This window comes from Coregonus clupeaformis, chromosome 6 (assembly GCF_020615455.1).
Source record: "Coregonus clupeaformis isolate EN_2021a chromosome 6, ASM2061545v1, whole genome shotgun sequence".
Classification (NCBI taxonomy): Eukaryota; Metazoa; Chordata; class Actinopteri; order Salmoniformes; family Salmonidae; genus Coregonus; species Coregonus clupeaformis.
This window is the reverse complement of record NC_059197.1, coordinates 37,299,370-37,323,665: the sequence shown is the minus strand read 5'-3', so window position 1 is coordinate 37,323,665 and position 24,296 is coordinate 37,299,370. Positions and strand designations below refer to the sequence as shown.

The following is a 24,296-nucleotide window of genomic DNA, read 5'->3' as shown; positions in this document are numbered from 1 at the left end:
AGTTTATGGACTATTTATTTACTTAGTTAATTCTTATGTGGAACATAAGGCTTCCACAAGAGAGTGCCACTGACACCAATCTTCTGCCTTTTAGGAGATGGACGGTGTTCCATAACAGTGTTTATTTGTGCTCGACTTTTAACTAACAGTTTATTCCTGTTTCAGGTGGAGAAAGAGTTTATGTCAGAGTATAAGGAGTTGTCCTAGCAGTATAAATGCTTTATAAAGAGTTTTTAACTAGTTTATTGACTGTTAACTAACAGTTTCTGACTGTTTCAGGTGGAGAATGAGTTTATGTCGGAGTATGAGGAGTTATCTCAGCAGTGTAAACAGTTTGCCAAGGACCTGTTGGACCAAACCAGGAGCTCCAGAGAACTAGAGCTGATCCTGAACTACAGAGATGACATCAACCCTATACTGGATGAGAACACCAATGACCTGGCCAGACTCAAACTGGCTATCAAATACAGACAGAAAGAGGTAAGATATAATTCATGTTTCCTCAGGAACCTATGTTTATTGTCATTTTTCTGCATGCTGAAGCTTGGCCAGGTGACTCTCCCGCCCAATGTCTTTGGTACAGCTGAGGATTTTACATGTTGTATTTCAGAGGATAAAGCATGAAGCTAACTTCTGCTGTTATCTCTAAAATAGGATTAAGAAGTAGTAGATGGCCGGATATGGGTGGAGACTTCCTATGGGAGTTGTAATTATGTGGTAATCACCAGGCTGTGTCTGAAAATGGCATCCTTCCTTAGTGAAACAACACATTACTGGAGCTACACTACATGACCAAAAGTATGTGGACACCTGCTCGTCAAACATCTCATTCCAAAATCATGGGCATTCATATGTAGTTGGTCCCCTGTTTTCTGCTTTAACAGCCTCCACACTTCTGGGAAAGCTTTCCACTAGATGTTTGAACATTGCTGCGGCGACTTGCTTCTTTTCAGCCACAAGAGCATTAGTGAGGTTGGGCACTGATGTTGGGCGATTAGTCCTGGCTCGCAGTCGGCATTCCAGTTCATCCCAAAGGTGTTCGATGGGGTTGAGGTCAGGGCTCTGTGCAGGCCAGTCAAGTTCTTCCACACCAATCTCGACAAAACATTTATGTATGGACCTCGCTTTGTGCACTGAGGCATTGTCATGCTGAAACAGGAAAGGGCCTTCCCGAAACTGTTGCCACAAAGTTGGAAGCACAGAATCGTCTAGAATGTCATTGTATGCTGTAGCGTTAAGATTTCCCTTCACTAGCCCAAACCATGGAAAACAGCTCCAGACCATTATTCCTTCTCAACCAAACTTTACAGTTGGTATTATGCATTTGGGCAGGTACAGTGCCTTGCAAAAGTATTCATCCCCCTTTGAGTTTTTCCTATTTTGTTGCATTACAACCTGTAATTTAAATTTATTTTTATTTGGCTTTAATGTAATGGACATACACAAAATAGTCCAAATTGGTGAAGTGGAATGAAAAAAATAACTTGTTTCAAAAAATTCTACAAAATAAATAACGGAAAAGTGGTGCGTGCATATGTATTCACCCCCTTTGCTATGAAGTCCCTAAATAAGATCTGGTGCAACCAATTACCTTCAGAAGTCACATAATTAGTTAAATAAAGTCCACCTGTGTGCAATCTAAGTGTCACATGATCTCAGTATATATACACCTGTTCTGAAAGGCCCCAGAGTCTGCAACACCACTAAGCAAGGGGCACCATTTACATTTAGCAGATGCTCTTATCCAGAGCGACTTACAGTCAGTGAGTGCATACATTTTAATTTTTTATACTGGAATCAAACCCACAACCCTGGCGTTGCAAATGCCATGCTCTACCAACTGAGCTACATCCCTGCCAGCCATTCCCTCCACCTACGTTGGACAACGCTGGGCCAATTGTGTGCCGCCCCATGGGTCTCCCGGTCGGTTACGACAGAGCTTGGATTCGAACCAGGATCTCTAGTAGCACAGCTAGCACTGCCTTAGACCACTGCGCCACTCGGGAGGACACCAAGCAAGCGGCACAATGAAGACCAAGGAGCTCTCCAAACAGGTCAGGGACAAAGTTGTGGAGAAGAAACCCTACCTCTTTAAGGAATACCTGGAATAGTAGAAAGGTAATCCTTCTCATCACCCGAGAACACCATCCCCACAGTGAAGCATGGTGGTGGCAGCATCATGCTGTGGGGATGTTTTTCATCGGCAGGGACTGGGAAACTGGTCAGAATTGAAGGAATGATGGATGGTGCTAAATACAGGGAAATTCTTGAGGGAAACCTGTTTCAGTCTTCCAGAGATTTGAGACTGGGACAGAGGTTCACCTTCCAGCAGGACAATGACCCTAAGCATACTGCTAAAGCAACACTCGAGTGGTTTAAGGGGAAACATTTAAATGTTTTGGAATGGCCTAGTCAAAGCTCAGACCACAATCCAATTGAGAATCTGTGGGTATGACTTAAAAGATTGCTGTACACCATGGAACCCATCCAACTTGAAGGAGCTGGAGCAGTTTTGTCTTGAAGAATAGGCAAAAATCCCAGTGGCTAGATGTGCCAAGCTTATAGAGACATACCCCAAGAGACTTGCAGCTGTAATTGCTGCAAAAGGTGGCTCTACAACGTATTGACTTTGGGGGGTGAATAGTTATGCACACTCAAGTTTTCTGTTTTTTTGTCTTATTTCTTGTTTGTTTCACAATAACAAATATTTTACATCTTCAAAGTGGTAGGCATGTTGTTTAAATCAAATGATACAAACCCTCAAAAAATCCATTTTAATTCCAGGTTGTAAGGCAACAAAATAGGAACAATGCCAAGGGGGGTGAATACTTTCTCAAGCCACTGTAGCGTTCTCCTGGTATCCGCCAAACCCAGAGTAGTCCGTCGGACTACCAGATGGTGAAGCATGATTCATCACTGCAGAGAACGCATTTCCACTGCTCCAGAGTCCAATGGCGTCGGGCCTTACACCACTCCAACCGACACTTGGGATTGGACATGGTTATCTTAGGCTTGTGTGCGGCTGCTTGGACATGGAAACCCATTTCATTAAGCTCCCGACGAACAGTTCTTGTGCTGACATTTCTTCCAGATGCAGTTTGGAACTTGGTAGGACAGATGGTTTTTAAAAAGCTACGCTCTTCAGCACTTGATGGTCCCGTTCTGTGAGCTTGTGTGGCCTACCACTTCGCGGCTGAGCCGTTGTTGCTCCTTGACGTTTCCTCTTCACAACAACAGCACTTACAGTTGACCGGGGCAGCTCTAGCAGGGCACGAACTGACTTGTTAGAAAGGTGGCATCCTATGTAAGGCCATCTACTGCCAATGTTTGTCTGTGGAGATTGTATGGCTGTGTGCTCGATTTTATACACCTGTCAGCAACGGGTGTGGCTGAAATAGCCGAATCCACTCATTTGAAGGGGTGTCCACATACTTTTGTACATACAGTGCGTTCGGAAAGTATTCAGACCCCTTTACGTTTCCTATATTTTGTTACGTTACAGCCTTATTCTAAAATGAATGAACTAAAAAAAATCCTCATCAATCTACACACAATACCCCATAATGACAAAGCAAAAACAGGTTTTTAGAAATCTTTGCAAATGTATTAAAAATTAAAAAACAGAAATACCTTATTTACATAAGTATTCAGACCCTTTGCTATGAGACTCGAAATTGAGCACAGGTACATCCTGTTTCCATTGATCATCCTTGAGATGTTTCTACAGCTTGATTGGAGTCCACCTGTGGTAAATTCAATTGATTGGACATGATTTGGAAAGGCACACACCTGTCTATATAAGGTCACACAGTTGACAGTGCATGTCAGAGCAAAAACCAAGCCATGAGGTCGAAGGAATTGTCCGTAGAGCTCCGAGACAGGATTGTGTTGAGGCACAGATCTGGGGAAGGTTACCAAAAAATGTCTGCAGCATTGAAGGGCCCAAAGAACACAGTGGCCTCCATCATTCTTAAATGGAAGAAGTTTGTAACCACCAAGACTCTTCCTAGAGCTGGCCGCCCGTCCAAACTGAGCAATCGGGGGAGAAGGGCCTTGGTCAGGGAGGTGACCAAGAACCCGATGGTCACTATGACAGAGCTCTAGAATTCCTCTGTGGAGATGGGGGAACCTTCCAGAAGGACAACCATCTCTGCAGCACTCCGCCAATCAGGCCTTTATGGTAGAGTGGCCAGACGGAAAACACTTCTCAGTAAAAGGCACATGACATCCCACTTGGAGTTTACCAAAAGGCACCTGAAGACTCTCAGACCATGAGAAACAAGATTCTCTGGTCTGATGAAACCAAGATTGAACTCTTTCGCCTGAATGCCAAGCGTCACGTCTGGAGTAAACCTGGCACCATCCCTACGGTGAAGCATGGTGGTGACAGCATCATGCTGTGGGGATGTTTTTCAGCGGCAGGGACTTGAGACTAGTCAGGATCGAGGCAAAGCTGAACGGAGCAAAGTACAGAGAGATTCTTGATGAAAACATGCTCCAGAGTGCTCAGGACCTCAGACTGGGGCAAAGGTTCACCTTCCAACAGGACAACAACGCTAAGCACACAGCCAAGACAAAGCAGGAGTGGCTTCGGGACAAGTCTCTGAATGTCCTTGAGTGGCCCAGCCAGAGCCTGGACTTGAACCCGATCAAACATCTCTGGAGAGACCTGAAAATAGCTGTGCAGCAACACTCCATCCAACCTGACAGAGCTTGAGAGGATCTGCAGAAAGGAATGGGAGAAACTCCCCATATACAGGTGTGCCAAGCTTGTAGCGTCATACACATGAAGACACGAGGCAGTAATCACTGCCAAAGATGCTTCAACAAAGTACTGAGTAAAGGGTCTGAATACTTATGTAAATGTCATATTTCCGTTTGTTATTTTTTTAAAGAAATTTGCAAACATTTCTAAAAACCTGTTTTTGCTTTGTTATTATGGGGTATTGTGTGTAGATTGATAAGTGAAAAAAACAATTTAATCAACTTTAGAATAAGGCTGTAACGTAACAAAATGTGGAAAAAGTCAAGGGGTCTGAATACTCAGTCTGCTGTCCAGTCCCTTGATGGGAACATAATGAAACATAATGATACATCAATAATGATGCTACAAATATGATAATGCTCTGACTGAATGTTTCCTTGGGATACTAACTCACAATACATCTAAATTACACAGAAAGCAGCATGCACAGGAAAACAACAACCTTGGCCACGTCCCATATGGCACCCTATTCCCTATTTAAAAGTAGTGCACTAACTAGGGAATACATAGTGTGTGGGGGTCAGACCTTTTGTGCTCTTCTCATGGCTTGTATGCCGTCAGTAGTTTGTGGGAATATTGTCTCATGTTAAGTGTACAGCACTGTATTGTGAATGTTTTGTTTATTTTTGGTTGCTTCCACGGATACTGTAGATGAGCAGGTACAGTAAGGTTATGAAATGGAAGTTGTGAAATGTTGCCCCCTCCTGAGTAGAAGTGGATACTGCATATGTTCTCACCTAGAGAGTGAAGTGGACTGAGAACTGCAGAAAAAACACAAATTCATTGCTAAATACTTTTAACCCTTTCCATGAGATGGACATTTACTGTATGACACTGTGGAAAATACAAAACATGCTATATCGCTTTAGAGTTAGGGATAGAACAGAGATAAGACTCAAGTCTCCATAGAGAGACATTTATAAAGAACTCCATGTTCCTGTTTGAAAGAGTGCCTGTCTGTCAAATCTGTTCCTCATTAAACATGATTATGTTTTTGTCTCTGTGAGATTTGATAGAACCATCTGCTGAACATCTGCGCTGCTCTGTGTGACGGTGAGGTTAATCTCAGTCTAACAGAATTACAAAGAAATTACAACCAAATGGATCCCCATCACTTAGAGCAGGGCATTGTGGGGGATGAGGTCATTAGTGAGGTCATCAGTCAGAGAGCGACTGAGACAGAGAGTGTTTTAGATAGTGCCTGAGACTAATAGAGTGTTCCTTATCAAACCTTGTAAGCAGAGGCTGATCTGAGATACATACCCTTTTCACACTACTGAGCCTAGTTGAGCCTAACTGTAACGGTCTGGTTACACATCCACCACAGTTCCTGGAACCGTGCTGACAAGGACAATATGAAGAGAAAGCATCCGACACAGCGCAGAACAGTGTGTGAAGAGGATATTAGAGAGGAACAGAGATGCCAGGGAGGGACACTTGGGACCAGGCCAGGGACAGCTGGTAACACTCATCAGAATGATCATGCACATTAAGGTCATTAACAGCTTGAGGTGATGCTGGACTAAACCAGACTGAACAGTCATTGACTGCGTCACAAATGGCACATAGAGTGTCATTTGGGATGCACACATAATGTAATCTGGGAACTCAATTGACCTCCTCCATTAGCTGAGTGTGTTTACTGCTGTGCCCAACTGTCCAACTGTCCAACTGTCAGTATGCTGTATGCTGTACCCAACTGCCCAGGCTTGCTTAAGATGTGCCTGTTTTCGTGTCAGTTGTTTGTCAATGTGGAGTGGAAAGCAAGTGAGAAAGAATAGTAAACATTGTGAAGTTGCATTAGACACACAGGTCTCCAATAACAACTCATCAGTAATGTATCATAAAGGCTGACTCACTCTCTCTTTCCCTCCCTCCCTCCCTCCCTCCCTCCCTCCCTCCCTCCCTCCCTCCCTCCCTCCCTCCCTCCCTCCCTCCCTCCCTCCCTCATACCACCTCTATCCCTCTCTCCCTCCTCTTTTTCCTCCCTATCTCTCTCTCTCTCCTTTCCTCCCCTCCCCTCCCCTCCTCCTTCTCCCCTCCCCTCCTCCTCAATCTCCCTCCTCCAGTTTGTAGCCCAGCCCAACTGTCAGCAGTTGCTTGCGTCTCGTTGGTACGATGAGTTCCCTGGGTGGAGGCGTCGTCACTGGGCAGGGAAATTCCTAACCTGTGTCTTCATCGGCCTCCTCTTCCCCGTCTTCTCCCTTTGCTACCTGGTCTCTCCTAAGAGCCACTATGGATACTTCATCAGGCAAGTGGCCTAGAGGTTAGAGAGGCAGGCCAGCAACTAGAGGGTTGCCAGTTTGAATCCCTGGTCTGATGGGAAAAATCTGTCAGGGAGCTGAAGTTGAATTTCTGTTAGACCTAATGGACAATAAAGTAATCTTCTTCTTCATCATTAGGAAGCCCTTCATCAAGTTTATCTGCCACACAACGTCGTATCTCACCTTCCTGTTCCTGCTGCTGCTGGCCTCTCAGCACATCGTCTCTACAGACCCCAACAGACAGGGGCCGACTCCTACTGTGGTGGAATGGATGATACTGCCCTGGGTACTGGGTAAGAGTGTGTGTGTGCGCGCGTAGATGTGCTGATCAAGAAAGGAAAGACCCGGACACATGCTGCTCCCTCCCTAGTGCTTTATTCCTGCACTATGATACATAACAAGATTTCAACTTCACAGAAGGTCAGCTGATAATAGAGTGTCATTTGAGACATACCAAGTAAACTGCTATTGATGTTAATGATGTTAGTTGATGACAATTCTGACAGGAAATGGTGGAAACCAAGCTTGTGTTTCAGCCAAATACTCTATCTACCTTTTACAGCTGGTTTTCATGCATTGAACGCACACTGTATTGTAAGACAACCCAGCCTATGTGTTTCCGATGTAACTCCCATTATGGTGTTCTGTTCAGTACAACCGCATGGCAGGATGCATGGGTATGCTACCTGTCTACCTGCTCATAACTGTCTACCTGTCCTGCATCACCGCTTGATATGGCAAATGCACCACCCTCAATAGCAAAGCGCTACAGAGGGTAGTGTGGACAGCCCTGTACATCACTGGGGCCGAGCTCCCTGCAATCCAGGACCTCTATATCAGGCGATGTCAGAGGAAGGCCCGAAAAATTGCCAAAGACTGCAGCTACCCAAGACATACCGTCCAGCAAATGGTACCGGAGCATCGGCTCTTGGACTAACAGGCTCCGAAACAGATAGAAACAGACACATAACACGCATACCGACAACACAAACATACATACAGACGTAGGATCTTAATTTGAGCCAGATTGCTACAGCAGGAAAATAATCCTGCAGCAACAGGAAATGTAAATGATTATGTGGATTATAATGAATGGACATTTTGGTAGGGATTGATATATTTTACGTTAGGGCAAATCAATTTCAAAGTGGAAATCACAAACTTTAGAATACTTTTCAAAACTCAAATACACTACAAGTTTGCATTTCCTGCAATGCTGGAAAATTCTCACCAACAAAAAAGTGGTCAAGTTAAGATCCTACATCTGTACACACACATGCATAACGAGTCACTTTGCCCTGCCTTCATGTACATATCTACCTGAAATACCTCATACCCCTGCACATTGATCTGGTACTGGTACTCCCTGTACATACAGTAGCTCCATTCTTGTGTATTTTATTCCTCTTGTGTTACTATTTTATTTTTATTATAATTATTTAACTCTGCATCGTTTGGAAGGGCTCATAAGCAAGCATTTCACGGTTAAGTCTACACCTGTTGTATTCAGCGCATGTGACAAATACAATTTGAGTTGATTTGAACACTCCCTCTTCACCTGAGGAATGTGGCCATAGATCAGAAAAGTGAGACAGACATGATAGATTAGCTCTGCCGGGCGTCAGACAGACATGACAACCCTAACCCTAACTCTAGGTCTGTGTCCCAAATGGCACCATATTCCCTATTTAGATCACTACTTTTGACCCCCATAGGCCCTCTTCAAAAGTAGTGCACTATGTAGGGAATAGGGTGAGTTACATAGGGCTCTGGTCAAAACGGATTTACGTAGGGCTCTGGTCAAAAGTAATGCACTTTGTAAGGGATATGATGCCATTTGGGACATAATTAACCCTGCTGGTCTGTTCTCTGTCCTATAGGCTTCATCTGGACAGAGATCAAACAGATGTGGGATGGAGGATTCCAGGACTATATCCATGACTGGTGGAACCTCATGGACTTTGTTATGAACTCTCTGTACCTGGCTACCATCTCTCTGAAGATTGTTGCCTATGTCAAGGTATGATGGTTGTTGTGTACTAGATAATATGAAATACGCTTGAATAAATCTGCAACGAATTCTTGAAAATTCAACCAGCTGACACTCAGGCTTCATTAAAATGAATAGGAGCAGCTCACGCTCGTCAAAAGTTGTCAGGTGGAGCAGGCCTATTGGACTTACTATGGAATGTCCCCTCTCCGTCTCTCCCTCTCTCCCACAGTAGACTCTGACCTGTCTCCTCTCCGTCTCTTCCATCTCTCCCACAGTAGACTCTGACCTGTCCCCTCTCCGTCTCTCCCTCTCTTCCACAGTAGACTCTGACCTGTCCCCTCTCCGTCTCTTCCATCTCTCCCACAGTAGACTCTGACCTGTCCCCTCTCCGTCTCTCCCTCTCTCCCACAGTAGACTCTGACCTGTCCCCTCTCTCTCTCCCTCTCTCCCACAGTAGACTCTGACCTGTCCCCTCTCTGTCTCTCCATCTCTCCCACAGTAGACTCTGACCTGTCCCCTCTCCGTCTCTTCCATCTCTCCCACAGTAGACTCTGACCTGTCCCCTCTCCGTCTCTCCCTCTCTCCCACAGTAGACTCTGACCTGTCCCCTCTCTCTCTCCCTCTCTCCCACAGTAGACTCTGACCTGTCCCCTCTCTGTCTCTCCCTCTCTCCCACAGTAGACTCTGACCTGTCCCCTCTCTGTCTCTCCATCTCTCCCACAGTAGACTCTGACCTTTCCCCTCTCTGTCTCTCCATCTCTCCCACAGTAGACTCTGACCTGTCCCCTATCCGTCTCTCCCTCTCTCCCACAGTAGACTCTGACTTGTCCCCTCTCTCTCCCATCTCTCCCACAGTAGACTCTGACCTGTCCCCTCTCTGTCTCTCCATCTCTCCCACAGTAGACTCTGACCTTTCCCCTCTCTGTCTCTCCATCTCTCCCACAGTAGACTCTGACCTGTCCCCTATCCGTCTCTCCCTCTCTCCCACAGTAGACTCTGACCTGTCCCCTCGCCGTCTCTCCATCTCTCCCACAGTAGACTCTGACCTGTCCCCTCGCTGTCTCTCCATCTCTCCCACAGTAGACTCTGACCTGTCCCCTCTCTGTCTCTCCATCTCTCCCACAGTAGATTCTGACCTGTCCCCTCTCTGTCTCTCCATCTCTCCCACAGTAGACTCTGACCTGTCCCCTCTCTGTCTCGCCATCTCTCCCACAGTAGACTCTGACCTGTCCCCTCTCCGTCTCTCCCTCTCTCCCACAGTAGACTCTGACCTGTCCCTCCGCCGTCTCTCCATCTCTCCCACAGTAGACTCTGACCTGTCCCCTCGCTGTCTCGCCATCTCTCCCACAGTAGACTCTGACCTGTCCCCTCTCCGTCTCTCCTCTCTCCCACAGTAGACTCTGACCTGTCCCCTCTCTGTCTCTCCATCTCTCCCACAGTAGACTCTGACCTGTCCCCTCTCTGTCTCGCCATCTCTCCCACAGTAGACTCTGACCTGTCCCCTCTCCGTCTCTCCCTCTCTCCCACAGTAGACTCTGACCTGTCCCCTCGCCGTCTCTCCAACTCTCCCACAGTAGACTCTGACCTGTCCCCTCGCTGTCTCTCCATCTCTCCCACAGTGGACTCTGACCTGTCCCCTCTCCGTCTCTCCATCTCTCCCACAGTGGACTCTGACCTGTCCCCTCTCCGTCTCTCCCTCTCTCCCACAGTAGACTCTGACCTGTCCCCTCTCTGTCTCTCCATCTCTCCCACAGTAGACTCTGACCTGTCCTCTCTCTGTCTCTCCATCTCTCCCACAGTAGACTCTGACCTGTCCCCTCTCCGTCTCTCCCTCTCTCCCACAGTAGACTCTGACCTGTCCCCTCTCTGTCTCTCCATCTCTCCCACAGTAGACTCTGACCTGTCCCCTCTCTGTCTCTCCATCTCTCCCACAGTAGACTCTGACCTGTCCCCTCTCTGTCTCTCCATCTCTCCCACAGTAGACTCTGACCTGTCCCTCTCTCTCTCTCCATCTCTCCCACAGTAGACTCTGACCTGTCCCCTCTCCGTCTCTCCCTCTCTCCCACAGTAGACTCTGACCTGTCTCCTCTCCGTCTCTCCATCTCTCCCTCTCTCCCACAGTAGACTCTGACCTGTCCCATCTCCGTCTCTCCCTCTCTCCCACAGTAGACTCTGACCTGTCCCCTCTCTGTCTCTCCATCTCTCCCACAGTAGACTCTGACCTGTCCCCTCTCTGTCTCTCCATCTCTCCCACAGTAGACTCTGACCTGTCCCCTCTCTGTCTCTCCATCTCTCCCACAGTAGACTCTGACCTGTCCCCTCTCCGTCTCTCCCTCTCTCCCACAGTAGACTCTGACCTGTCCCCTCGCCGTCTCTCCATCTCTCCCACAGTAGACTCTGACCTGTCCCCTCGCTGTCTCTCCATCTCTCCCACAGTAGACTCTGACCTGTCCCCTCTCCGTCTCTCCCTCTCTCCCACAGTAGACTCTGACCTGTCCCCTCTCTGTCTCTCCATCTCTCCCACAGTGGACTCTGACCTGTCCCCTCTCCGTCTCTCCATCTCTCCCACAGTGGACTCTGACCTGTCCCCTCGCTGTCTCTCCATCTCTCCCATAGTAGACTCAAACCTGTCCCCTCTCCGTCTTTCCCTCTCTCCCACAGTGGACTCTGACCTGTCTCCTCGCTGTCTCTCCATCTCTCCCACAGTAGACTCTGACCTGTCCCCTCTCCGTCTCTCCCTCTCTCCCACAGTAGACTCTGAGCTGTCCCCTCGCTATCTCTCCATCTCTCCCACAGTAGACTCTGACCTGTCCCCTCTCCGTCTCTCCCTCTCTCCCACAGTAGACTCTGACCTGTCCCCTCTCCATCTCTCCATCTCTCCCACAGTAGACTCTGAGCTGTCCCCTCTCCGTCTCTCCCTTTCTCCCACAGTAGACTCTGACCTGTCTCCTCTCCATCTCTCCATCTCTCCCACAGTAGACTCTGACCTGTCCCCTCTCTGTCTCTCCATCTCTCCCACAGTAGACTCTGACCTGTCCCCTCTCTGTCTCTCCATCTCTCCCACAGTAGACTCAGACCTGTCCCCTCTCTGTCTCTCCCTCTCTCCCACAGTAGACTCTGACCTGTCCCCTCTCTGTCTCTCCATCTCTCCCACAGTAGACTCTGACCTGTCCCCTCTCCGTCTCTCCCTCTCTCCCACAGTAGACTCTGACCTGTCCCCTCGCCGTCTCTCCATCTCTCCCACAGTAGACTCTGACCTGTCCCCTCGCTGTCTCTCCATCTCTCCCACAGTAGACTCTGACCTGTCCCCTCTCCGTCTCTCCCTCTCTCCCACAGTAGACTCTGACCTGTCCCCTCTCCGTCTCTCCATCTCTCCCACAGTGGACTCTGACCTGTCCCCTCGCTGTCTCTCCATCTCTCCCACAGTAGACTCTGGCCTGTCCCCTCTCCGTCTCTCCCTCTCTCCCACAGTGGACTCTGACCTGTCTCCTCGCTGTCTCTCCATCTCTCCCACAGTAGACTCTGACCTGTCCCCTCTCCGTCTCTCCCTCTCTCCCACAGTAGACTCTGAGCTGTCCCCTCGCTGTCTCTCCATCTATCCCACAGTAGACTCTGACCTGTCCCCTCTCCGTCTCTCCCTATCTCCCACAGTAGACTCTGAGCTGTCCCCTCTCCGTCTCTCCCTTTCTCCCACAGTAGACTCTGACCTGTCCCCTCTCCATCTCTCCATCTCTCCCACAGTAGACTCTGACCTGTCCCCTCTCCGTTTCTCCATCTATCCCACAGTGGACTCAGACCTGTCCCCTCTCCGTCTCGCCCTCTCTCCCACAGTAGAATCTGATCTGTCCCCTCGCTGTCTCTCCATCTCTCCCACAGTGGACTCTGACCTGTCCCCTCTTCGTCTCTCCATCTCTCCCACAGTAGACTCTGACCTGTCCCCTCGCGGTCTCTCCCTCTCTCCCACAGTAGACTCTGACCTGTCCCCTCTCCGTCTCTCCCTCCCTCCCACAGTAGACTCTGACCTGTCCCCTCGCTGTCTCTCCCTCTCTCCCACAGTAGACTCTGACCTGTCCCCTCTCCGTCTCTCCCTCTCTCCCACAGTAGACTCTGACCTGTCCCCTCTCCGTCTCTCCCTCTCTCCCACAGTAGACTCTGACCTGTCCCCTCTCCATCTCTCCATCTCTACCACAGTAGACTCTGAGCTGTCCCCTCTCCGTCTCTCCCTTTCTCCCACAGTAGACTCTGACCTGTCCCCTCTCCATCTCTCCATCTCTCCCACAGTAGACTCTGACCTGTCCCCTCTCCGTTTCTCCATCTATCCCACAGTGGACTCAGACCTGTCCCCTCTCCGTCTCGCCCTCTCTCCCACAGTAGAATCTGATCTGTCCCCTCGCTGTCTCTCCATCTCTCCCACAGTGGACTCTGACCTGTCCCCTCTTCGTCTCTCCCTCTCTCCCACAGTAGACTCTGACCTGTCCCCTCGCGGTCTCTCCCTCTCTCCCACAGTAGACTCTGACCTGTCCCCTCTCAGTCTCTCCCTCTCTCCCACAGTAGACTCTGACCTGTCCCCTCGCTGTCTCTCCCTCTCTCCCACAGTAGACTCTGACCTGTCCCCTCTCCGTCTCTCCCTCTCTCCCACAGTAGACTCTGACCTGTCCCCTCTCCGTCTCTCCCTCTCTCCCACAGTGGACTCTGACCTGTCCCCTCGCTGTCTCTCCATCTCTCCCACAGTAGACTCTGACCTGTCCCCTCTCTGTCTCTCCATCTCTCCCACAGTAGACTCTGACCTGTCCCCTCTCTGTCTCTCCATCTCTCCCACAGTAGACTCTGACCTGTCCCCTCTCTGTCTCTCATCTCTCCCACAGTAGACTCTGACCTGTCCCCTCTCCGTCTCTCCCTCTCTCCCACAGTAGACTCTGACCTGTCCCCTCACCATCTCTCCATCTCTCCCACAGTAGACTCTGACCTGTCCCCTCGCTGTCTCTACATCTCTCCCACAGTGGACTCTGACCTGTCCCCTCTCCGTCTCTCCATCTCTCCCACAGTGGACTCTAACCTGTCCCCTCTCTGTCTCTCCATCTCTCCCACAGTAGACTCTGACCTGTCCCCTCTCTGTCTCTCCATCTCTCCCACAGTAGACTCTGACCTGTCCCCTCTCCGTCTCTCCTTCTCTCCCACAGTAATAATAAATAATAATAATTGGTCATTTAGCAGACGCTCTTATCCAGCGACTTACAGAGCAATTTTAAGTCTGCCTTCTCGCTCGACAGATTTTTCACCTAGTCTCGGTTAGAACTCGCCTTTCCGTTACTGGCTACAGCTCTTAACCACTAAGCTACCTGCCGCCGTCTCTCCATCTCTCCCACAGTAGACTCTGACCTGTCCCCTCAATGTCTCTCCATCTCTCCCACAGTATACTCTGACCTGTCCCCTCTCTGTCTCTCCATCTCTCCCACAGTAGACTCTGACCTGTCCCCTCTCTGTCTCTCCATCTCTCCCACAGTAGACTCTGACCTGTCCCCTCTCTGTCTCTCCATCTCTCCCACAGTAGACTCGGACCTGTCCCCTCTCCGTCTCTCCCTCTCTCCCACAGTAGACTCTGACCTGTCTCCTCTCCGTCTCTCCGTCTCTCCCTCTCTCCCACAGTAGACTCTGACCAGTCCCCTCTCCGTCTCTCCCTCTCTCCCACAGTAGACTCTGACCTGTCCCCTCGCGGTCTCTCCCTCTATCCCACAGTAGACTCTGACCTGTCCCCTCTCCGTCTCTCCCTCTCTCCCACAGTAGACTCTGACCTGTCCCTCGCTGTCTCTCCCTCTCTCCACAGTAGACTCTGACCTGTCCCCTCTCCGTCTCTCCCTCTCTCCCACAGTGGACTCTGACCTGTCCCCTCGCTGTCTCTCCATCTCTCCCACAGTAGACTCTGACCTGTCCCCTCTCCGTCTCTCCCTCTCTCCCACAGTAGACTCTGATCTGTCCCCTCGCTGTCTCTCCATCTCTCCCACAGTAGACTCTGACCTGTCCCCTCTCCGTCTCTCCCTCTCTCCCACAGTAGACTCTGACCTGTCCCCTCTCCGTCTCTCCCTCTCTCCCACAGTAGACTCTGACCTGTCCCCTCTCTGTCTCTCCATCTCTCCCACAGTAGACTCTGACCTGTCCCTCTCTGTCTCTCCATCTCTCCCACAGTAGACTCTGACCTGTCCCCTCTCTGTCTCTCCATCTCTCCCACAGTAGACTCTAACCTGTCCCCTCTCCGTCTCTCCCTCTCTCCCACAGTAGACTCTGACCTGTCCCCTCACCATCTCTCCATCTCACCCACAGTAGACTCTGACCTGTCCCCTCGCTGTCTCTCCATCTCTCCCACAGTGGACTCTGACCTGTCCCCTCTCCGTCTCTCCATCTCTCCCACAGTGGACTCTGACCTGTCCCCTCTCTGTCTCTCCCTCTCTCCCACAGTAGACTCTGACCTGTCCCCTCTCTGTCTCTCCATCTCTCCCACAGTAGACTCTGACCTGTCCCCTCTCTGTCTCTCCATCTCTCCCACAGTAGACTCTGACCTGTCCCCTCTCCGTCTCTCCCTCTCTCCCACAGTAGACTCTGACCTGTCCCCTCACTGTCTCTCCATCTCTCCCACAGTAGACTCTGACCTGTCCCCTCTCTGTCTCTCCATCTCTCCCACAGTAGACTCTGACCTGTCCCCTCTCTGTCTCTCCATCTCTCCCACAGTAGACTCTGACCTGTCCCCTCTCTGTCTCTCCATCTCTCCCACAGTAGACTCGGACCTGTCCCCTCTCCGTCTCTCCCTCTCTCCCACAGTAGACTCTGACCTGTCTCCTCTCCGTCTCTCCGTCTCTCCCTCTCTCCCACAGTAGACTCTGACCTGTCCCCTCTCCGTCTCTCCCTCTCTCCCACAGTAGACTCTGACCTGTCCCCTCTCTGTCTCTCCATCTCTCCCACAGTAGACTCTGACCTGTCCCCTCTCTGTCTCTCCATCTCTCCCACAGTAGACTCTGACCTGTCCCCTCTCCGTCTCTCCCTCTCTCCCACAGTAGACTCTGACCTGTCATCTCGCCATCTCCCCATCTCTCCCACAGTAGACTCTGACCTGTCCCCTCGCTGTCTCTCCATCTCTCCCACAGTAGACTCTGACCTGTCCCCTCTCCGTCTCTCCCTCTCTCCCACAGTAGACTCTGACCTGTCCCCTCGCCGTCTCTCCATCTCTCCCACAGCGGACTCTGACCTGTCCCTCTCCGTCTCTCTCCATCTCTCCCACAGTGGACTCTGACCTGTCCCCTCGCTGTCTCTCCATCTCTCCCACAGTAGACTCTGACCTGTCCCCTCTCCGTCTCTCCCTCTCTCCCACAGTAGACTCTGAGCTGTCCCTCGCTGTCTCTCCATCTCTCCCACAGTAGACTCTGACCTGTCCCCTCTCCGTCTCTCCCTCTCTCCCACAGTAGACTCTGACCTGTCCCCTCTCCGTCTCTCCATCTCTCCCAAAGTAGACTCTGACCTGTCCCCTCTCCATCTCTCCATCTCTCCCACAGTAGACTCTGACCTGTCCCCTCTCCGTCTCTCCATCTCTCCCACAGTGGACTCTGACCTGTCCCCTCTCCGTCTCGCCCTCTCTCCCACAGTCGACTCTGATCTGTCCCTTCGCTGTCTCTCCATCTCTCCCACAGTGGACTCTGACCTGTCCCCTCTCCGTCTCTCCCTCTCTCCCACAGTAGACTCTGACCTGTCCCCTCGCGGTCTCTCCCTCTCTCCCACAGTAGACTCTGACCTGTCCCCTCTCTGTCTCTCCCTCTCTCCCACAGTAGACTCTGACCTGTCCCCTCTCTGTCTCTCCATCTCTCCCACAGTAGACTCTGACCTGTCCCCTCTCTGTCTCTCCATCTCTCCCACAGTAGACTCTGACCTGTCCCCTCTCTGTCTCTCCATCTCTCCCACAGTAGACTCTAACCTGTCCCCTCTCCGTCTCTCCCTCTCTCCCACAGTAGACTCTGACCTGTCCCCTCACCATCTCTCCATCTCTCCCACAGTAGACTCTGACCTGTCCCCTCGCTGTCTCTACATCTCTCCCACAGTGGACTCTGACCTGTCCCCTCTCTGTCTCTCCATCTCTCCCACAGTGGACTCTGACCTGTCCCCTCTCTGTCTCTCCCTCTCTCCCACAGTAGACTCTGACCTGTCCCCTCTCTGTCTCTCCATCTCTCCCACAGTAGACTCTGACCTGTCCCCTCTCCGTCTCTCCCTCTCTCCCACAGTAGACTCTGACCTGTCCCCTCACTGTCTCTCCATCTCTCCCACAGTAGACTCTGACCTGTCCCCTCTCTGTCTCTCCATCTCTCCCACAGTAGACTCTGACCTGTCCCCTCTCTGTCTCTCCATCTCTCCCACAGTAGACTCTGACCTGTCCCCTCTCTGACTCTCCATCTCTCCCACAGTAGACTCGGACCTGTCCCCTCTCCGTCTCTCCCTCTCTCCCACAGTAGACTCTGACCTGTCTCCTCTCCGTCTCTCCGTCTCTCCCTCTCTCCCACAGTAGACTCTGACCTGTCCCCTCTCCGTCTCTCCCTCTCTCCCACAGTAGACTCTGACCTGTCCCCTCTCTGTCTCTCCATCTCTCCCACAGTAGACTCTGACCTGTCCCCTCTCTGTCTCTCCATCTCTCCCACAGTAGACTCTGACCTGTCCCCTCTCCGTCTCTCCCTCTCTCCCACAGTAGACTCTGACCTGTCATCTCGCCATCTCCCCATCTCTCCCACAGTAGACTCTGACCTGTCCCCTCGCTGTCTCTCCATCTCTCCCACAGTAGACTCTGACCTGTCCCCTCTCCGTCTCTCCCTCTCTCCCACAGTAGACTCTGACCTGTCCCCTCGCCGTCTCTCCATCTCTCCCACAGCGGACTCTGACCTGTCCCCTCTCCGTCTCTCCATCTCTCCCACAGTGGACTCTGACCTGTCCCCTCGCTGTCTCTCCATCTCTCCCACAGTAGACTCTGACCTGTCCCCTCTCCGTCTCTCCCTCTCTCCCACAGTGGACTCTGACCTGTCCCCTCTCCGTCTCTCTCTCTCTCCCACAGTAGACTCTGAGCTGTCCCCTCGCTGTCTCTCCATCTCTCCCACAGTAGACTCTGACCTGTCCCCTCTCCGTCTCTCCCTCTCTCCCACAGTAGACTCTGACCTGTCCCCTCTCCGTCTCTCCATCTCTCCCAAAGTAGACTCTGACCTGTCCCCTCTCCATCTCTCCATCTCTCCCACAGTACACTCTGACCTGTCCCCTCTCCGTCTCTCCATCTCTCCCACAGTGGACTCTGACCTGTCCCCTCTCCGTCTCGCCCTCTCTCCCACAGTCGACTCTGATCTGTCCCTTCGCTGTCTCTCCATCTCTCCCACAGTGGACTCTGACCTGTCCCCTCTCCGTCTCTCCCTCTCTCCCACAGTAGACTCTGACCTGTCCCCTCGCGGTCTCTCCCTCTCTCCCACAGTAGACTCTGACCTGTCCCCTCTCTGTCTCTCCCTCTCTCCCACAGTAGACTCTGACCTGTCCCCTCTCCGTCTCTCCATCTCTCCCACAGTGGACTCTGACCTGTCCCCTCGCTGTCTCTCCATCTCTCCCACAGTAGACTGACCTGTCCCCTCTCCATCTCTCCCTCTCTCCCACAGTGGACTCTGACCTGTCCCCTCGCTGTCTCTCCATCTATCCCACAGTAGACTCTGACCTGTCCCCTCTCCGTCTCTCTCTCTCTCCCACAGTAGACTGAGCTGTCCCCTCGCTGTCTCTCCATCTCTCCCACAGTAGACTCTGACCTGTCCCCTCTCCGTCTCTCCCTCTCTCCCACAGTAGACTCTGACCTGTCCCCTCTCCGTCTCTCCATCTCTCCCACAGTAGACTCTGACCTGTCCCCTCTCCATCTCTCCCACAGTACACTCTGACCTGTCCCCTCTCCGTCTCTCCATCTCTCCCACAGTGGACTCTGACCTGTCCCCTCTCCGTCTCGCCCTCTCTCCCACAGTAGACTCTGATCTGTCCCTTCGCTGTCTCTCCATCTCTCCCACAGTGGACTCTGACCTGTCCCCTCTCCGTCTCTCCCTCTCTCCCACAGTAGACTCTGACCTGTCCCCTCGCGGTCTCTCCCTCTCTCCCACAGTAGACTCTGACCTGTCCCCTCTCCGTCTCTCCCTCTCTCCCACAGTAGACTCTGACCTGTCCCCTCGCTGTCTCTCCCTCTCTCCCACAGTAGACTCTGACCTGTCCCCTCTCCGTCTCTCCCTCTCTCCCACAGTAGACTCTGACCTGTCCCCTCGCCATCTCTCCATCTCTCCCACAGTAGACTCTGACCTGTCCCCTCTCTGTCTCTCCCGCTCTCCCACAGTAGACTCTGACCTGCCCCCTCGCTGTCTCTCCCTCTCTCCCACAGTAGACTCTGACCTGTCCCCTCTCTGTCTCTCCCTCTCTCCCACAGTACAGCGGCTTCAGGGCCAGGAACGAATGGCAGATGTGGCATCCTACCCTGGTAGCAGAAGCTGTGTTTGCCATCGCTAACATCTTCAGCTCCCTCCGCCTCATCTCTCTGTTTACAGCTAACTCACACCTGGGACCTCTACAGGTCAGGATTATCATACTACGTTTACATGATTTGTAATTTAATGCTATGTTTCTGTCATTATGTCCAGGGGCAGTATGTATTAAGGGTCTTAGGGTAGGACTGCTAATTTAGGATCAGTTTTTCCTTTTATTTAAAGGAAAAATATTACATGGTCAGGGGAGGACCTGATCCTAGATCAGCAATCCTACTCTGAGAAGATTGATACTTATGACCCATGATCTGTAAAGCTGCAATTTATTGTATGAAAGGTTCTAGTTTATGATGATGATGATGATGAATATGATGATAATCCTCATTATTCCAGATCTCTCTGGGCAGGATGCTGCTGGACATCCTTAAATTCCTGTTTATCTACTGCCTGGTGCTCCTGGCCTTCGCTAACGGGCTCAACCAGCTCTACTTCTACTACGAGACAGACAAGGGCCTGAAGGGATGCAAGGGCATCCGCTGCGAAACACAGAACAACGCTTTTTCAACGTTAGTAAAGACCATGCATTATAATGTGTTCGTTTGTAACATGTTTAAGTTTTGGTAGGGTTAAAAAACTTTGTTAACTTTCCCAGAATTCCCGGAATCATTAGGCAATTAGCAGGAAACCCAGGAATTTCTGGAATTTGGGGAAAGTTACTGGAATTTTGCAACCTTACATTTTTGTCGTTTAGACGGATACGTATGTTTTGCCAATTGCCTGGATTAGGGCAAAAGTAGAATGGCAGCCTTTTATGATATCTTGACTATTCTTGTAGATCCTGCTTACCTTATATATTTAGAAATATAACCCCCTCTCCCTTTTATCTCTCTCTCTCTCGCTCTCTCTTTCATCCCTTTCTCTCTCTCTCTCTCTGTCTCTCTCTCTCTCTCTCGCTCTTTCATCACTTTCACTCGCTTTCTCTCTCTTTCATCCCTTTCACTCATCTCCCTCTCCCTCTCATCTCTTTCTTTCTCTCTCATCTCTCTATCTTTCTCCTCTAGGTTGTTTGAGACGCTCCAGTCTTTGTTCTGGTCTGTCTTTGGGTTGATCAGTCTGTATGTGACCAACGTGGAGGCAGACCACCAGTTCACAGAGTTTATAGGGGCCACCATGTTTGGAACCTATAATGTCATCTCTCTGGTGGTTCTACTCAACATGCTGATCGCCATGATGAACAACTCCTACCAACACATCGCTGTGAGTCTTACACTATCACTGGAAAGCAAAATCATTCATTCATTCACTTGTTTGTTTGTGAGCCCAACAACCTGTCTGCAGTAATTTATATCACAAAGTTTTGTTCATATCACTTGTTCAGATGCTTAGCATATGTTGTTTCTGTTCAGGATCATGCAGACATTGAGTGGAAGTTTGCAAGAACCAAGTTGTGGATGAGTTACTTTGAAGAGGGAGGGACTCTGCCTTCTCCATTCAACATCATCCCTAGCCCCAAGTCAATCTGGTACTTCATCTGCTGGATCAGGAAACACATCTTCAAGATCACCAGGGCCAAGAAAACAGAAACATTTGGAACGATAGGGGTGAGGATTAAGTCTCTAGTCTACATCAACAATACTTTTACTGAACAGTAGGGCTGTAAAATTTAAGTAATTGGTTGGATGATTCCTGGATTTCTTGTTTATTCCCCTCTGATTCTGGGAATCTTCCAACTGGGATTTCTGGAAGACCTGGGAATTTTGGGAAAGTTACTGGAATTCTGCAACTCTACTGAACAGTTTACGGTTGAAACTTCTACTTCTTCTCTTCTCCTCTAGCCTCAGAGGGTTGTTCTCAATGAATTATCATGAATGAAATTACCTGTTCTTCCCAGAATGGTTAGACGTGCATCATGAGACATAACTGGACTGAAAGCATCAGCAGTTAGAAGTTAAAGGGATAGTTCGGGATTTTGGCAATGAACCATTTTTCTGTCTCTGCGTCCAGTATGAAGGAAGTAGTTTCGCAAGCCAATGCTAACTAGCATATGCGCTAGCTTAGCGAAAAATACTTGTGTACAGCTAGTTAGCATTGGCTCACAAAACGATCCTTTTAACAGAGAATGGGCAGGTGATGACAGAGCTAGCTGGCCAAGTCTCCACCAAGCAGTAAATCACATTAACTGATTAGTCATGCTGCCTGGTGTGCTTTTGTAGTAAATTAATGTTCCTCTTTTGTAGAGACGGGCTGCTATAAACGTAAGAATAAACCACCAGTATCAGGTATTTATTTATGTGTTTGTTTTTTCACTATAAAATGGATTACTTGTCATTCGTTATGTGTCAGTTTTCAATGTGTTTCATTCCGTAGATGCACATATTTTGAACTCGATTTTTCCCAAATGGCACCCTATTCACAATATAATGCACTACTTTTGACCAGAGCTCTATGGCCCTGGTCAAAAGTAGTGCACTACAGTATATAGGGAATAGGATGCCATTTGGGACGCATCCCTCTACCTGTCCACTCTCAGGATTATGTTTTCCATATTATCTCCAGAAGTTGTTAGTAACCCAGGAGTGGATGTATTTGATATGATTCTATCAACCTGTGGACTGTGTTGTTTTCAGGAGGTTTTGAGGAACCTGGTGAAGAGATATGTAGCAGCCATGATCAGAGATGCCAAGACAGAGGAAGGACTGACTGAGGAGAACTTTAAGGTAAGGTTTGGTTTCCTCTGACATTTCACATTTCTTTACATTTGTTTCTCTATCCAGCACCAGACAGGGACACAGACAAAAAATAAGCATTGTTTCTAACTTCGGCAATTAATGTTGATTAACGTGCACTGTCCACTGGAAATGTCATAAATAGATAAACAAGTTGTATGTGTGTATGTTTCTTTCCCCAGGAGCTGAAGCAGGACATCTCCAGCTTTAGGTATGAGGTCCTGGGGATGATGAAGGGGAAGGTGGGGCCCGGGAGTGGGGGCGTGGCTCTAGCGGGAAGTAAACCCAGTGAAGGGGCAGGGGCCTCCAGTCTGGTCTACCCTGACCACTCCTTCAAATACTCCCCCAAGTTCCCCCCGGCCATGCCTAAGACCAACATGTTTCACGTCACTAAATCCATGCTCCAGCAGAGGGCAGCCCCCTCCTTCACCTCCTCCTCCACATCCCCTTCCACCTCTCAGGGCTTGAACCGACTGGTCAACGGCTCTGTGGTACCCTCTCTGGCCTCCACTGACACCTCCTCCACCGCCATCTCCTCTTCCTCTTCCACTCCCTCCACCAAAGACAGACTGGCCAGGAAAGACTTTCCCAAAGACAGCTGTGACTTTGGGCTCTACTCTGTGTCTGAGGAGATGGGAGAGGCTGACCTGGAGGAGCTGGACTGTATTGGAGAGTGGGAGGAGCAGGGTGGAGCGAGGGAGAGGACATGTACAGAGAAGGAAGAGAATGAAGAGGAGGGGAGAGTGAAGAGAGAGAAGAGTCAATGTTAAAACAGACTGTTGAGGATGAGACTGCTGCGTAGAAGGACTATAGGGTGAATGCTGTTCAAAAGACCACAAACTATTTTAATGTATCATTATGATGCGTCTTCATGGAGGCCTGTGTAGTAGCTTGCCTTGCGTCTACAGAACCAATTCAGCTCTCAGACTAATATATTCTGGTCTATAAGACAGAATGTATAAGCTGGAGAACAGGAGACAAGAAGTCTGTTTCTTGGGCTGTGTCTCAAATAGCACCCTATTCTCTATATAGTGCACTACATTTGACCAGTGGACATAGGGCTCTGGTCAAAAATTGCGCACTGTATAGGGAATAGGGTGTCATATGGAACAAGAAGATAAGACGTCAATCTCCGACCAGGATTTCTGGAAAACCTGGGAATTTGGGGAAGTTACCAGAGTTTTGCAACACTATACGTGATAGAACTGTTAGTATTTTATTAACAGGCCCTGTCTCTGCTGCTTCCCCCAGTCAGCCCCCTGCTATTTGCACAACGATCCCTTGTCATAATGCATAATGGAAAAAGCTAATGCTTCTTACAGGTAGATCTGTACAATGTCACACCTTGGCGAATTATTCAAAACTGGTTTGAATGATGCTGTCTAGTCTATCCTCTCGTGTGAGTCCCAAATAGCACCCTATTTCCTATATCAAATCAAATCAAATTATATGTGTGAATAGTGCAGAATACAACAAATGTAGACCTTACAATGAAATGCTTACTTACAAGCCCTTAACCAAAAATGCAGTTTTAAGACAAATATGTGTTAAGTAAAAAATTGATAACTAAAAAATAAAAAATAGTAAAATAACAGTAGCGAGTAGCGAGGAGAGTTCCTTGAAAAAGTCTTCATCCCCCTTGGCGTTTTTCCTATTTTGTTGCATTACAACCTGTAATTTAAATTGATTTTTATTTGGATTTCATGTAATGGACATACACAAAATAGTCCAGATTGGTGAAATGAAATGAAAAAAATTAATAACGGAAAAGTGGTACGTGCATATGTATTCACCCCTCAGGGGACTGAGCACGCACCCCTGAGGGGCCCCTGTGTTGAGGATCAGCGTGGCAGATGTGCTGTTACCTACCCTTACCACCTGGGGGCGGCCCGTCAGGAAGTCCAGGATACAGTTGCAGAGGGAGGTGTTTAGTCCCAGGGTCCTTAGCTTAGTGATGAGCTTTGAGGGCACTATGGTGTTGAACGCTAAGCTGTAGTCAATGAATAGCATTCTCACGTAGGTGTTCCTTTT

General features: G+C 49.7%; 1 protein-coding gene across 1 annotated transcript in view; it reads left to right on the top strand.

The window, feature by feature from the left end:
* Positions 1-23,035, top strand: part of LOC121568367 (short transient receptor potential channel 4) — a 30,502-nt gene extending 7,467 nt beyond the window's left edge. The window contains exons 5-15 of the mRNA XM_045216825.1: positions 280-480; positions 6,835-7,020; positions 7,172-7,322; positions 8,910-9,049; positions 19,485-19,628; positions 19,933-20,105; positions 20,601-20,796; positions 20,946-21,140; positions 21,777-21,818; positions 22,167-22,256; positions 22,448-23,035. Coding sequence (XP_045072760.1) covers positions 280-480; positions 6,835-7,020; positions 7,172-7,322; positions 8,910-9,049; positions 19,485-19,628; positions 19,933-20,105; positions 20,601-20,796; positions 20,946-21,140; positions 21,777-21,818; positions 22,167-22,256; positions 22,448-23,035 — 2,106 coding nt within the window. The remainder of the gene's footprint in view (positions 1-279; positions 481-6,834; positions 7,021-7,171; positions 7,323-8,909; positions 9,050-19,484; positions 19,629-19,932; positions 20,106-20,600; positions 20,797-20,945; positions 21,141-21,776; positions 21,819-22,166; positions 22,257-22,447) is intronic.
* The last annotated feature ends 1,261 nt before the right edge of the window (positions 23,036-24,296 follow it).